This window comes from Amaranthus tricolor, chromosome 2, assembly GCF_026212465.1.
Source record: "Amaranthus tricolor cultivar Red isolate AtriRed21 chromosome 2, ASM2621246v1, whole genome shotgun sequence".
NCBI classification, from domain to species: domain Eukaryota; kingdom Viridiplantae; phylum Streptophyta; class Magnoliopsida; order Caryophyllales; family Amaranthaceae; genus Amaranthus; species Amaranthus tricolor.
Window position 1 is genome coordinate 30,877,242 of NC_080048.1, and position 17,015 is coordinate 30,894,256.

The 17,015-nt window shown below is 32.4% G+C and overlaps 1 protein-coding gene across 1 annotated transcript; it reads right to left on the reverse strand.

Moving 5' to 3' along the window:
- Positions 1–2,922: 2,922 nt before the first annotated feature.
- On the reverse strand, positions 2,923–5,395 carry LOC130805238 (myb-related protein 308-like). The gene is made up of 2 exons (XM_057669917.1): positions 4,862–5,395; positions 2,923–3,919 (listed from the first exon to the last, which is right to left on the reverse strand). The coding sequence occupies exons 1-2, from the start codon at positions 5,122–5,124 to the stop codon at positions 3,379–3,381; spliced, it is 804 nt and encodes a 267-aa protein (XP_057525900.1). The 5' UTR covers positions 5,125–5,395; the 3' UTR covers positions 2,923–3,378.
- Between the last annotated feature and the right edge of the window lie 11,620 nt (positions 5,396–17,015).

Genomic DNA, 17,015 nt, shown 5'->3' on the forward strand with positions numbered 1-17,015 from the left:
ATAAATTAAAATACTTTAAATCATGATTCAAATAAAATTACATATAACTATATTTTAATTTATAAATTAACAAAAATCATTAAATCAATTTGATTGATAAATATTGTTAGAAGGCAAGAATGACAGAACTAGAAAAACATAAATTTTATAGTCAATGTTGAGTATGTTTTTATTATGTAATATTTGGTAGGTGCGACTAAGGATACCATTCACATTTCTATTTCCGAGTTGTGTTCGTCTGCATGAAATTGGAAGATGAAAGTGTATTATATTAAATTTCGTTATAGTTATCTCTGTTTTTTCTGTCAAAGTGGATAAAGTAGAATTTGTCTCGATTAATCATTTCAATGTGAGAGAACTGCACCTATCAAAATTGAATGGGAATTTAAATTCCAAAGCAAGAATTAATAGGTCATAATTCAGTAATTTAAAAACAACTCGATCCAAAAAAATTATATTAAAATTGAGGAATATCTGAATCCAATCATCTTGATAGAATTTTATGAGGATAAAAATGATTGAAAGACTAAATTAGAAATAAAAAAAATAAAAATAATTAATATTTTTTGACACGTAATTTAATGATAAATTTCAAATTTTATATGTTATTGGATAATATAATTAATAGCTTAAAATATATTTTTATTTACTATTTAAAATATATTTTAGGGGCGTTTATTAGCACGATCCATTCTTATTATTCTTAATTTTTTTATATCTGTAAATATAGAACAAACATACTTCATATGTTTAATTTTAGTTGCTATCAAGTGATTTTGTACAAGATTTAATACTATACTAACTCTTACGGAGATGTGTTTAAATGGGAAATAAGACCTCTAGAAATAAAGTTGTTACTTTGATTAGGAATAAAAAGGCATTTAATAGGATAACTTTGGTTGGGAATAAATGATAATAAGTGTAAAACTTAATAAGTTCTATGTTTTATGAAAAAATAGGAGCAAATAGTTAATTACATAGTTTTTTTTTTGCCAAAAAATAATGATATAACAAGTACGGAAAAATTTGAAATTGAATAAAGAGAAAAATTTAGCAATTATAATAAAACAGAAAAAATATTTATTTATATACACATAATAAATCAAACTTAAAATAAAAATGGAATATGTATTGTTAAAAATGATAGTTTTCCAATTAAATCAATAAACACATACTAATTTTTTCATTTTGTAGTGTGGAAAAATATCAATGAAACTAAAAAAAATTAAATATGATAAGATAATCATGACATTTGTTCTAGATTAATCAACTTAAAATAATAGGTTTGATTGCCTCTACAATTGTAATTAGGTGAGATCATAAGGTGTTAATGACATTATATTAGGCAGAATAATCACGCTACCACAATGAGTAGGCTCTTTTGGGAAGTTTTTTCAATATGAATAATAAATAATAAATAATAATAAATATTGGTATATAAAATGATCAATGTAGGGATGAGTCAGAGAGATATATTCAACATCTTCTCATGTCTCGTCTCCTCCTCTTATTGTGACACCCCGACTCAACGGACAACCGGTGACTACTCTTGGAGACTGTAGACTGGCCCTACAGATCAACACAAGTCTTTTCAGTGCACTTTAGTCTCATTCGTATGCGTCCAGCAAAACTTCCCAAGAGGTCATCTATCCTAAGATTGTTCCCACCAAACACGTTTAACTGTGGAGTTTTTAGCAAATGGGCTCCAATAAAAAGAAGATACAGTTTGTTGATATGAGTAGTCTATCAATCCTTTTTAAAGCTTAATTTGGGGTATCATACTTATAGCTTATCCATATCATGCCATTAATTATCAAACCTTTATTCCTTAAAAAGGCAAATTTCACAACTTTTAAATTAACAAATCCTATTAATAAATTAATATAAACAAAAAAATATTCAGAATAATTCAATATTTTTATGATTTTTCTACAATAATTTCTACTTTTAATTAATAATAAGTAATCTCACCTTTAAGGTGTATTTACCTATCATGCACTTGATAACTTGTAACCTGTTAAATAGGTTACATTGCACACTTTAAAAATAGGGAAATCGTAAAAGCATTTAAATATTTTTTTAAAAGATTAAATAAGGAAGGAAAATAATTAGAAAACATATCAAAGCAATCAAACTTATATTAAAAATCATGTTCATGTGTTTTGTGAGTAAAACCACTTTATGATACTAATAAAGATTGTATTTTTGATGAAAAGATAGGCATCTTTTGTTTCCTAGCACAAGAACAAGCACTCTAATAGAGAAATAAACAATTTTCACCCAACAAGATAATGCAGGCCTATATTGCAATTGGATTCATTCTTTTCAAACAAGAGGCAACAAAGGATGTATTAAATATTTATCTTTTTCAGTATACCCTAAATTCCTAGGATATGAATGTATAAGATCTTGGTTTTTCATACCAGTTCCAGCTATAGAAAATAAAAAGTTGCTTCCAATATGACATTTGTTGTTTTTCGCAATTTAGAGTTACCAATTTGAAACTACTAAGCAATCAACCTCTTAGATTCGCCTATGAACTCGATGAAATCAGTTCAAATCAGACCATGACCATCACCAGCTACATCACTCCATATATATAAATATACTATTAATTAGTACTTCCTCCTATTCTCCACAAGTGTCCAATTTTCTTTTTGGGCACTATTTATCTCTTACTTTTAATTTGTATTTTATAATTAATCTATAAGTTAAAATATAGTCAAGTGAAATTTTATTTGATTCGTTTCAATGCAAGAATTATTTATATCAACTTTTTATAACTTTTAATTATGCACAATTAGAATTATTATAAATTGAATAAGTACATTAAATAGAATAAATAAAGCAAATAAGATACACCATAAAAGGAAGTATTAAATAATTACAAAAGAGAGGGACTAGAAGGACTTGTTCACAACTATTGCAAATCCCTTTCCATAGTATTTTCACCCAATTCGTATTTGGGGTTGTTCCATTTACATCAAGTGTATTCACCATTTTAAAACAATAAATTAGTGACATGAAATTAAATAATTTTTTTCATTTCTTTTTATAAATGGTACATAGTAATCGAGATTCATAGTTTGTACCAATTACCAACATTAATATAATATCAATAGTATTTTTCTCCTAATCAAAGATAGAAAATTAGTAAAAATCTAGTACTATATTTTAAATATCGGCTAATATCAATATCTCCATTAATAATAATGTCATATTCTTAATTTCTAAATATAAAAAATAAATTGTGGTCGGAATAATGACCCTATCTAATCTAAATAAAATAAAATAGAAACTTTCTCAACAAGACATAAGTAAGAAAAAGTGACAGACAATTTATATCCAGCAAAAAGAGGGTAAAAATGCATTAGACCTTCACATCATCTCCAACCTTCTATAGTCCAAAGCACCATTAGTTGTCAACCCAAAGAAATCATAAGAGATACTTCCACCATTATTGTTATTGTTAGTAGTACAACAAGCAACCCAATTTTGACTGCAATTACAATCTTGACTTTTTTCCAACCCCAAACTGCAAGTAAAACAAATCCTTGTCCCTGTTTTCAAAATCTCTTGATTATGTTGGTATGGAGGACTGATTCTAAGATCAAGATTCAAATCAGGGCATCTTTCTATTCTGTTTTGTTGCATTTTTTGGTTAAATTTCTCATCTTTTAATCCCAAAACTTGTTCTTTTTTGGGAATTTTTGTTGTAGAAAATGAGATTGTTGTTGTAGTTGAATTTGGTGTTGTTGTTGGAGAAGAATCTGAGTGAGATGAAATATTTCCAATTAAGGGTCTATGAGTAAGTGGGTCAATTCCTTTGTTTAGAAGCTTTCTTTTGATGTGAGTATTCCAATAATTCTTTATCTCATTGTCTGTTCTTCCTGCTAATCTTCCGGCTATTATAGACCACCTAAATAATAAGCAAAACCCATCAAAATTTCCAATATCTTTAGTTTAATTTCAAATTTTACAAAGTGGGTTTACAAATACAAGAAATTCTAATAAATATTCATAATTATTACTCTTTCTACTAAAATAATATCATAAAATAATACAATTTATTGAAAATTCAATCCGATCATTTTATTGAAATTCTTATTAATATTAAATTGTGTAGTTTAATTGAGATCAATATTCAACTAATCCTATTTAGTTATCCTTAGTTCCCGGGTGTTACCAACATACAAGTGTAGTAACTAGGTGAAAACCCATGATTCATTTTAGTCCTTACTATCAAAATCAAAACTTAGTTTAAGATTTTTGAAAATTACAATTTTATTTTTTTTTCAAATTACAACTAATAGTATTCCGTTCTTTCTGATTGTCCATTTTACTTTCTTAAGTATATCAACGTAAATTTTGAGTTTCGATATCTCATTGTATGTATAATAAAAATTGTAAAAATTATATATTAAAATTCTTTGCATCAAGACGAATTTAAGAAGATTCTACATAAATATATTTTTTCTTGAATATATACTTCAAAAATTAAATTTAAATTTCTTTCTCATACAATGGTAAAAACTTAAAAGTGGACAAATAAAAAGAAGTAAAGGGAGTAATTAAAATTATTTTAACAATCAGAAATTTAAATTAAGTGGTCGAAACTAAATAATAAACCTGAATATTGTAGATTTTGATTCTTTGGTTACTATAATTCGCAAATATTAAGCATTTAAACTATAATTTATAAAAGTCAAAAACTTTAATTATGTATTTCACAAATTATTCAATTAAGTAAATTCTCGATTCATTTGTAGGTAACCTTTTCAAATATTGATCATGAGAAAAAGATTTCTATATTAGATGAAATATAAGCAAAAACAAAACAAGAAAATAATTTTAAACTTACTTGTTACCAAGAAGACTATGTAATTTGATGATGAGTTCATCTTCTTGTTCAGTAAAATTACCCCTTTTCAAATCCGGTCTAAGGTAATTAATCCACCGGAGCCGGCAACTTTTACCACACCGAAGAAGCCCCGCCGCCTTGGGAAGTGAACGCCAACAACCTTCACCATGAACTTTAATATAAGCAATTAATCTATCATCTTCTTCCTTAGTCCATGCTCCTTTGTTTGTATGAGATTTCTCACAACAAGGGGACCTCCCCATTTTTTAAAATTTTTTTAAAAAAAATTAAGTGATGACTTTTTTATTTTTGTTACTAAAAATTTTTATAATTGTTGGAGAAAAAGAAAGGAATTTTTTTATAAGCTATTATAGGAATTCTTTCTCATTATTTTAGTTGGATTTCCTTTTTTTTTTTATGATGATGAATAAAATTTTGAAAAAGAGCTAATTTTGAGAGTTGGGTAAAACAATAAAGATGACCCCTTTTGAGGATTTGAATGGAGATTTTATAGGGTGTTGAAATGGAAAAAGGTAAAGAAAGAGCTTCTAGATGTGAGTTGGTGAGATAGGTTTGATAGGAGAGTGGCTTGTGGGGTTACTCTTTTTGATAATAATGATAATATGATTTTCATGATAAAAAAAAATAAATAATTAAGTCAAAAAATAATGTGTAAAAAGGGTGATTAAGTAAAATTAAATTATTGTTAGGTGTAAAGTAAGATTACACATTAATATCTTAATTATTCAATTACTCTAACATTGTATAGATAAAAGAATTAAAGAATTTAGGGTACTAGGTTTTCAAATAGTGGAGACAATATATAAGATTTCTATGGCTGTTTCTATGTCTAATAGCTTTTGAACTACTTTTTGATTATGAATAAGAGTATAGTTAGGTTATGTCCTCAAAGTCTTCACCTCTGAATCTCACTAAACAATCAATAAACCTGCAAGAGTACCAGAAAACATGTTACTAGCACTATTTTATTATTTGTAGTTGAACCAACACCATTTTAGGCTAGTGGTGATATAGATATACCTTAATTTTATTTTATTTTTTTATAGTATATTAGGATGATTTGTTTGACATCAATAAACTAAAAATAGTTTGTATATTTTATAAGTTATTAAAGTCTTTATTCTCATAGTCATATGATTTTGAGATGAAATCTCCTTAGCTTATGGAATGTTTGCATCCGAATTATATGTTGGTACTGATAATAAATCCAACCAAATTTAACATATTATTTTGTTTTTTGGATAATTAATTTTATATGTTGTTTAGGATTATTTAGTTGATTTGAAAATCAAGTTCTTGTTTGTGGTCATTTTAAAATGGAAAATGGCATAGAAAATTCAACATTTTCTTGATTTTCTTATAATAGTACTAACTTTTAGTTAATAATAAATAATCTGAACCAATACCGTTCATGACAATTTTTAGGCCCTAGGCGAAAAATTAAAAAAGGGCCCTTATATTAGTAAAGTTTTGGTTATGTTTTCTTTAACTATGTAGTTTAGTTATCATGCGTTTAACTGAAAAACCTTATGCTACAAGTTCGATTCATACTATAAGCTACTTATGCAATTACTAATTTTTAATTATAAGGATTAACTCAATTTGAGCCCCTTCATGAGCTGGACCTTAAGTGGTTGCACCTCAAAACTACCCTTAGGAACAACCCTGATTCGAACTTTCAGGAGGTGTTTGCTATGAGTGACCAAAGTTACCGTTAATCTCAATAGCAAGTTACTTTGCAAAAAAAAAAAAAGTTAAAATTTAGAAAACAACTTAAAAAATTAAATAAATCTTAACACCCTTCCTCGTCTCGCCATTATCACCCCTAGTAGACAACAGCAACCCCCTCCCCCACTGTGGCCCGAAAAACCTAACTTTCCCCTCCTTCCAAACCTAGCATGTAACACCCCTGAATCTCCGACCCTCTAAACGGAACCAAAACCGCAAGGGAATGGAGGAAATTCGGGTGTTACATTAAAAATAAAAAAAATAAAATAAAGAAAATGAAAGAGAAAATGTTAAGTTTGATTGCTTTAACTAAATGGGTAGGCAAACACCCAAGCTAAATTGTGCGTAAATTTCGACAGCATCTACCCTGAAATTGGACGCACCAAAAGAAATAAACAAGCAATAAAACATAACAAAGAAGAGGCATCAACAGCCTTGTAACAAACATCATGGCGGAATGATCATCGCCTAATCCTCTGTCGACATTCTAAGCATGGATCGTGGTTCCCATGTAAACACTTGCTTTTTCAAAAACATAACCAAACTTTACAAGTCATTCAAACTAAAATAACGAAATATGAAAGGTTGTACGAACTAAACCTTTGCGGAACAAATTACATAAAAAAGAGGGCATGTGCCTCAAACCAAAAACGTAAACCATTTAAATGAAAAGGACTACGTGTAGCGTCAAAAACAAAATAATATTGCACACTTCAAGGTTCTCACTCATTTCTCCCCCTATGCAATGCAAAGAATCTCCATAACTTGCAATATCTATCTATGATATCCCTACTGCTCAATGTAAGATCGTAGACTAACGTATCATAGCAGGGCCATCAAAGACGAGCCATCAACAAAGAAAACAAGCAGTACACTTCAGTAACTAACAATATGTTATATATATATAACCAACAATAAATATCAACATAGCAAGATAAGAGGACATTTTACTATACAAGTATCAACTCCAACTACTTCTCATTTCAATGTACTTCTCATTGCCTTCACCATTTTCATCTCTTCTTTGATTTCATATATTCTCTTATGTGACAAGAGGCCACCATATTCGGGTTTGTAAGACCCACATGGAAACACCTCAGCCAAGGACAGTGACGGCTATGTCGGCGCCCAATGGCAAAGTATGATCATATAGAGACAATATACAGATGATCCATACCTCCGAGAACTAAACCAACTGGGGTACCAATCCAGTGGAGTCACAATAAACAACCAACTTATATCTCATCGATAAGGGTTCATTCCCGTTCATAAAACACAATTCACAACTTATTAATAAGAAAATCATTCCTATTCCATCTCATATAATCCAACATTCCACTCACGCGTCATCAAAACCCATTATCTACCTTTTCTAGATACCAATCCAGATTTGAAACAACAACTTACTAATTTTTGATAGCAAATTATAGTCAACATACTCACATAGTATTTTTACCCAAAGAAAACATATTCAAGATGCATGCAAGAGTTAGTTACGGTGCGTACATATCTGCAACTGCAAGATAACAAGTCGCAACAATCACTCCGTAAGAGGTTCTTACGCCCCTCCTATGTACCAGACACCTATACACATTTAAAGTAAAACTAGTAAGTCTACTTGACTTCATCTTGGAGCTTCTTGCTCTATGAAGTACCCTACTTTGGTCCTTACAAGCCATAACTCATATGAATATGCAATCTAATCATTTACACAACATGTTTACTCACAAACAATGCCATCACTCAATCTAATTATAACATTAGTTTCAATTAAATTCTACAAGGTATGTTCAAGGGGAAAAGATTCAATTAGTACACTTTTGCAATAAAACAAGATTATGTAGCCTCAAATCATATAATGTAGTGTATTACACTAGATTCCAATGCACGATGATAATGATTTTCAATCAAATTTATTCCATTCCTCAAGGTTTGAGGTGACAAAGTATAACAAAACAAAGCAATTAGTAGCATAGACATCTCAAAACCATGATAAGAAATTAGTTTGGCGACAATTGCATATTAACCACATCAATTAAACATCAACCATGTTTCCACAATGACAATGACAACACTTAATCACCGCTAGCGACACATGATTCAATAATTCTTTATTAGTAATTTTATACAATAATTCTTTATTAGTAATTTTATACAATAATTCTTTATTAGTAATTTTATACAATAATTCTTTATTAGTAATTTTATCACCAACAAACCAACAACAATAATCACAATCACCACCATTAGCATAATTAATTTATATTTAACTATTAAAAGTGACCAACAATCCTAACTATTTTTAATCATCAAAATCACCATTATTAATAAAAAATAACACTTATCAAAAGCTTCTATAAATTTGTCCGAATATCACAAACTCACCAAAATACATAAAAGTAGTACATACTATCTTTAATTTCATCCCCAACACAAACCCTAACTTATTCATTTTCAAATCTCATTTCTAACACTTACCCATTACAGATTCTATCAAGATATAAACTAATTTAAACTAAGATTGATGAATTTACCCAAAACTTTAAAGATTAAAATCACTAATTTAAAATAAGGATGAAAAACCTTACAAAAAAGGAGGAGAAAAGAGGAGAGTCGCATAGGGGAGGGCTGTTGCTGGTGGGGGGGCTGCTGGCGTGGGGCTGGCGGCTGTGGTGGTGGTCGAATGTTTTGAGGGAGAGTAAGGGTTTAAGGGAGAACAAGAGAGTGGAGGGAGGTAAAGAAAGAATGAGTAAGAGGAATACACTAAAGTAGAAAATATGAGGGAGTAATTAAATTTTAAAACCCCTACCCATACTAACTTTGATATATTTTAATAATAATAATAATAGTAATAATAATAATAATAATAATAATAATAATAATAATAATAATAATAATAATAATAATAATAATAATAATAATAATAAACCATCTCTCTCTAGCCTAAGCATTTCTCTCCTGCGATGGAGAGACGATTTTAATAAAACCCCAGATCTGGTCGTCCTACATGAGTACGGTAGTTCTCATGCAAGCGTCCTGGCGGTGGGTTCTCTATCCCTGGTGGCTCTCCTTCTCCGGGTAAACACTGCCCTCCTATAGGTCAGAGAGGGAGACCAAAAAAGTGGTGGAGCAACTTCATCCACCGCCGACCATGGAAATTAAGGGGATGATTCCGGAGTCCGACCCACCACTGGTAGCAGAGGAGAAAGTAGTAAGCCAATCACCAACCCAGTCGCCAAACCAGAATTGGGCTTCGATCTTGAAAGCCTCGATTAGAGCTGATGGCTTGGATGAAGAAGATGATAAATAGACAACACCTACTGTCCGCAGCCTTCAATCCCCATTTCAGTTAATAAATTCCTCAATACAAGCTAAATTAGTGGCTGATGATGAGGTTGTAGCTTTTGATAAGCAGGCATGTACACAAGCTGCTGACCCACGCTCAGGTAATAGCACAAAGTCCCGAACTATATGTAAAATAACAATTGATGATATTGCTAAGAAAGTTCGTTATTTTGAAAATGTTGTGGTGTGTTTCGTTGTTGGTGTCAATCCCCCCCTCCACGTTATTGACGGGTTCATTAAGCGGATTTGAAAAGACTTAAGTGTCGATAAAATTGGAATGGTCAATAAGGGAGTGTTTTTGGTTAGATTTAACACAAAACAGGAACACGAGAAAGCATGTGGTATGACTGGGCTCATGTTTGACAAAAAACCTTTCATAATTAAGCCTTGGGATGCAAACATGTTTTATGAAAAGGGTAGCATAACCACCATTCCTATCTGGGTCAAATTACCACAACTAAATTTCAGGTATTGGGGTGAATCTACATTAAGGAAAATTGTGGGATACCTTGGTCGACCACTTAAGATTGATACAGCCACGTTAAAAATAGAGCGTATATGGTACACACGAGTATTAGTTGATATAGACATTAATGAAGGGTTCCCGGAGGAGCTATACTATACCAATGAACATGATGAACTGGTGACTCAACCGGTGCAGTACGAATGGATTTCACTATGGTGCTCTAAATGTGGCCAGGTCACACGAATACGGAATGTAGGATTGGTATAAAGAAAACTAAAACTTATGCGAACTTTGCGGTGGATGAGGATGGATTTAAACCGGTCAAAACTAGGTGGGTACGTAAGAGCAAAGAGACACCAAAGTAGAATGGTGATCAACTAAAACCTATCAATCCTTGCTTGATCGAACAAGAAACCTATGTGAATGGAGTATCGAGTAAGCAGTCCGAAACTGCACTATGCAGCTATGCAGATAATACAACCATTCATAAAGGGCAGGTAAACCGAAAACCATCCATTGGGACTGAATGTGACACCATTAATATCAGCAATGGTTTTGAATTGTTTCAAGGCATGGAGGACAATGAAGAACTAAGGCTAAACGCGAAGGGAACAAAAAGATGTGAGACTAGCACAACACAGTCTATAGGGGAGGGGGGAATGGATGAGACTCACCCCGATATCCCTCTTGATGAATAACATCCTAGCCTGGAACGTAAGAGGGCTAAACAAGGAAAGCAAACAAGACGAAGTGGCAAGGTTCATCTCATGCCACAACATTAGCCTATTTGGTTTTCTTGAAACAAAGATAAAGAGAAACTGGCTAGTTCGTCTTTACCAAAAAATTTGCCTAGGGTGGTGTTTTACCCACAATCTGAATTGGCACAGAGGAGGTAGAATTGTAGTAGCTTTGAAAAGTGAGGACGTCAAGGTTGATATCTTGACATACCATAGTCAATATATTCATCTAGAGGTTTCGCCTACAGTTGATAGAAATTTCTTATGCACCTTTTTCTACGGTGCAACAGACAAATATAGGGCAACAAATATCTAAATGCTAGATTATTCTGGGTGACTTCAATTGTATTGTAAATCTTAATGGGAGGATTGGTACCACCCAGGCTTACAGAAACTATTCCTTTGAGACTTGTGGATTATATGATCTAAAAATCAATGGTAGACTCTACACTTGGAACAATAAACAAGCAGGGCAATCTCGGGTCATGAGCAAGATCGATAGGGTCCTGGGCAATCACCAGTGGGAGGAAGCCTACCCAAACGTTGAGGTCACCTTCCACCCGAAAGGTGACTCCGACTACACCCCTATCGTAGTTTGCTTCTTTAACCCAATAAATTCTAGGAAGCCGTTTAAGTTCTACAATCACTGGGGTAAAGATCCAGAGTTCGCGGATACAGTGAGTAGAATATGGTCTACAAAGATCCATAGATACCTAAACTTCCAGATCCTTACGAAGATGCAGCTGTTAAAGCATGCGCTGAAAGCAAAATTCTCAAAAGCTCATATTGAGGATCAACTCAGGCAGCCTGAGCATCAATTAAGTGTTAGGCAAAATCAGATGCACTCTGATCCCTTAAACCCCATGTATGCAGTGCATGAACAGAAAGCAACAGAGAACCTAAGGAAAGTAAAAGATGATTACGCCTCTTAATTGGCTAAAGTACGGAGATGATAATACTAAATTATTCCATAGGAGCATCAAAACCAGAAGAAATGGTAACACCATCCGAACTCTTACCATAGATGGCAGCATATGCACTAAACAAGGTAAAATCAAGTAAGCTTTCATCTAGCACTTCAAAGGCATCATGTGCGGTAAGCTGGAAAATCGGCAAAGAATCAATATGGATATCATTAGTAAAGGCCCAATATTAAACGACCAGCATAGAAACATCCAAAATTTGCATTTCTCTCCGGATGAGATAAAGGATGCGATGGGAGTATCCCTAATGATAAAGCACCAGGTCTTGATGGCTACAATAGTGGATTCTTTAAAGCAGGTTGAGATATCGTCGGGGAAGACATAATACACGTAAGTCCTGAACTTCTTCAATACAGGGGTGCTTCTCAATGCCTGCAACGTGACAACAATCACTCTCATCCTAAAGAGTGCTTGCCTTAATGATTCGGGTGACTTCAGACCTATATCCTGCTGTTATGTTATTTACAAATGTATTTCTAAACTGCTTTGTAGTAGGCTAAAACTGGTACTAAATGACATTATCAACATTTCCCAAGGGGCTTTTGTTGCAGTTCGTAGCATTCTTCACAACATTTTCCTATGTCAAGACATTATGAAACATTATGAATGGAAGAATTACCTCGCCAGCTGCCTTCTTAAGATTGACCTTCTTAAAGCTTATGACATGATGGATTGGGATTTTATCAAAAACATGATGATTGCTCTCAACTTTCCAGAAAAAGTTTGTCAGAATTATCTACACATGCATATTCATTGCTCAGTTTGCAACAATGCTGAGTGGCTAACTCTCACAGCTCTTTTGGTCGACAAGAGGCATAAGACAAGGAGACCCAATGTCCGCCCTTCTCTTTGTTATCGGGATGGAACACCTGTCTAGAATCCTGAAAGCATCCAGAAGGTCAAGTATATTTATTTTTCATCCCAAATGTAAGAAATTGGGCTTCAACCACCTTATTTTCGCAGATGATCTTATGTTGATGAGAAAAGGGGATTCTACTTTAATCCAGGTTCTGATCGAGAGCATCAACCTATTCTCTAAGGCCTCAGGCCTTCATGAAAATAGCAACAAATCCGCGATGTTCTTAGCAGGCTTGAGTAATAAACTAAAAATGGCTATGGCAGAAGATCTCCAATTCCCTCTTAGTAATATTCCAGTCAAGTACCTTGGTGTGCCTCTCTCCTCTAAGCGCATAACAGCTGTCGAATGGGATGTCCTAGTCGATAAGATAACCGAGAAAATCAAGACTTGGTATGCAAAGTACTTAACGAATGCAGCCAGACTTCAATTGGTGAATGCAGTGTTCATGAGTATTTCTAGCTATTAGTGCCAAATGTTTATCCTCCCCAAGAAAGTTCTAAAGGAAATAAACTCTGTATGTCGCGCATACCTATGGCATGATGATGCCAATAACACCTCTCCGGGTAATGTGGGTTGGCCCAATGTTTGTATTCCCAAGAAGAATGGAGGTCTTGGAATTCGGGACCTCAAAGTTTGGAACGTTGCTGCAGTCGGTAAAATTGCTTGGCATATTAGTAAAAAGCAAGACTCACTTGGGGTAAAGTTTGGAACTCTTGTAAATGTTTGTTTTTTCTAATAGAAAATTTCTTTCTTCTTCCAAAAATATAATAATAATAATAATAATAATAATAATAATAATAATAATAATAATAATAATAATAATAATAATAATAATAATAAGCAATTCAAGATAAGCTCCCTACCTTGATTTGTATTCAGAAGTGGGGCGTAGTGGGTGATGCTACCTGTAATCTGTGTGGCACTTGCTTCAAAGATAGGGATCATCTGTTCAAGTTGTGCTTGTTTACTCAAGCTCTTCAATGTGAATTGAATTCCTTTCTTGGTCCTGTTTAGTGGTCTAGTTTCTTTGATGATGAAGTTTCTCGTATGTGTAAGGTGGTAAAGAGGAAAAAAACAAAAGATTTTCTTCTTACTATGTGTTGGACTAAATTAGTCTACCATATTTGGCTTCAGCGAAATGCCCGTATTTTTGGTGGCAATCCGCTTTCTGTTAAGAAAATTGCTAAGAGTTGCCGCTAGGAGTCCTTGGAAGGATCTTATTATTAGAAATTTGGTTTCTTGTTTCCCCATTTGTTTTGTTTGTTGTTCTTTTGGGCTTTTGAATTTTTTGGTGCTTCCCTTCTTTTGTTTGGGGAAGTGGGTTGTAGTTTTTATGCTATAACCCTTTTTTTTAGCAATAATATCTCTTACTTGCCAAAAAAATAAAATAATAATAATAATAATAATAATAATAATAATAATAATAATAATTGACTACATAAATAAAAGAAAGAAAAAAATGTATATATATTTAAAGGCTAATTTTATTATTCGATAATAAATAAATTAAAATTATTTTTCCAAATCATTTAAAATATAATATTGACGTAATAAATTACGGGGTATTACATAGCAACCCCTTCCGAGGATAGTCCCACGCCACTCCCCTTCCAAGTTAGCGTCGTTTAGTCAATTCTCAACCATGGCCACCACGCCTACCCCTTTTTAGTCACCCTCACCTCTACTATGCTCTAACGAACAAGCACCACGTTGAATCCCCCTGATTATCCCCAAAGAACAACCTTTTTAAATGACGCTGATAAAGTAGTGTTGTTGTTAGGTTGAAGATGAAGAGATGGGAGAAAATGATGGTGATTGATAGCAATGGGGGAGGGAGTTAGTGGCAGTAGGAAACGAGAACGGGTGGTCGATTCAGGTAGCGGTAATGTCAACAATGATTGTGGTGAATTGTGATTTTGGCAACCGGTGGAGGGAGTGTTGTTGGTGGTCATCAGGGGAGGAATAACTAGGGGGCTGGAGAAAGGCGTTGATAGGGAGAGCAAGGGTTTGGGTGGTGGTGGGTTCCGATAGGGAAAATTTTTGTGTTTTTTGTTATTTTTTTTTAAAATTACATGCAGTAGTACATTACTTTACATGTTTAAATGTTATAGGCAACCACTCTTCATTGTTTGGATAAATCATGGTTAATTAAAGTTAACATTATTATAGGGAAATCAGAAAAAAAAAAAAAAAGTTGGATTTTTCTTGGTAATTTTTCGTTTTAAAAATCAGATTTACATATTGTTGATTTATTTTAAAGAGTATTCTTGTGTTCAACTCATTCGCATTCTTTAGATGAAAAACTTTTAAATTATAATTAGAAATGAAGTAAAATGTTTGAAATTAAAGTGTATAGATAACTTTGGAGGTAAAAGCTGGAATTTAATAAAATAAAAATAACGTTACTTTTAGTGATATATATTTAGAAACATTTAATTTAACTGTCACTAATTCAAAATTCTAATAGTATATATAGTGGCTTTAGCGACATTAATGGACGTTTTAGCAATACTATGAAAAACACCACAAAAACTTTTCGTGACACTGTATCTGAAAACGATGTTATATTAGAGTTCAAACGACATGTTTAAAACTCCAATATCACCAAGATCGAGTGTATGAAGTATTGTGATGAACAAATTATACTTTCAATGAAAACGATGTTTGTAAGAGAAAATAATACAATAAAAATGACACAAAGATTTAAGGAGGTTCACCCAATTAAGGTTACGTGCTCCGATGTGTAGTATCTCACTTATATTATCACAAAGGAGTGCAAAGAACTCTCAAATTAGAGAATTACAATAGAGAATTATAATAGAGAAGAGTTTAGGCTATGTGTTTAGGCTTAGGGTAATTTTGTGGATGATTTTTATGAGCACATGAGATTCCTATTTATAGGGGAGATTACATTAATGAGTCTTACATGTTTATGGCTAAGAATGAATTACATATAAAACACCTCTCTGAACATAAACAGTCACAAAAATGAATCCCATGCACAAGCACCTCGTGAAGAATCTTTTCTTGGCTCTTAAAATTCCTCATTAACTATCTATTATCATGCTTTATTATCATACATGTTTAAGTCTATTCAACACCTACTTAAACTCCACATTAAACTTCCCTCTTAATATGCATACTCAACGCACACTGTTGTGCAAGATACTTTAATTTATAAATAAACAATAAAATAAAGTTACAATTTGTAGTAGAAAAACAAATCACATATGACAATCAAGAACTATACTTTTGTACACCACCAAGAACTCCGAGAAACCGATCTTCAATCCCGAATAAAGAAACAAGAAGATTTTGTTTCGAACTTGATATAAATTCTAGGTGAGACTCTCTTCCTAAAACATCATTTCCTCCCTACTACGGTGCTTGGGAATCTAAACCGAAAATATGTTTTGAGATACAAAGAATTTCACTAAATTCCTAGCACAAGAAAATTAGAATGATGTAAGAAAAACTTAAATGGAAAGAGATACGGAAAATTACAATCGAGGATTGCAAGTTCTCTATGTAAAGTGGTAGAGAAAAAAAGAAATCAGAAATTGCATGTAGAAAATAACCACACAAGCCTTCTATATTTATGGAATAGTTCACACCATTTCACGAAGCAACATGTTACTCCATGAACCATAAGATCGATTCACGAACTAATGTCCTCTTTCAATCAATGCATCCCAATATATCTAGTTAATATAACCATATTTAACCGTTAGTAGTTACATTAAAACTAACAAAACGGATAAACTAACTTTGCAAAGAAGAATCCACAAAACATTGCGAAACTCACGGGCCGCGACCTGTTGCTCCACAAAACATTAGCTTTTCTTCCTTTCTCGCGATCCGCGAGTTTTATGATCCGTGAATACTACTTTTTGCTCAAAACAGAAACTTTGCAACCTTGGGTATTTCAAATTAATTTATTTAAATTAATTATTTAATTTAATTAATTATAATTTTCGATGACCATTATACGCTCTAAATAAGAACACACACAATT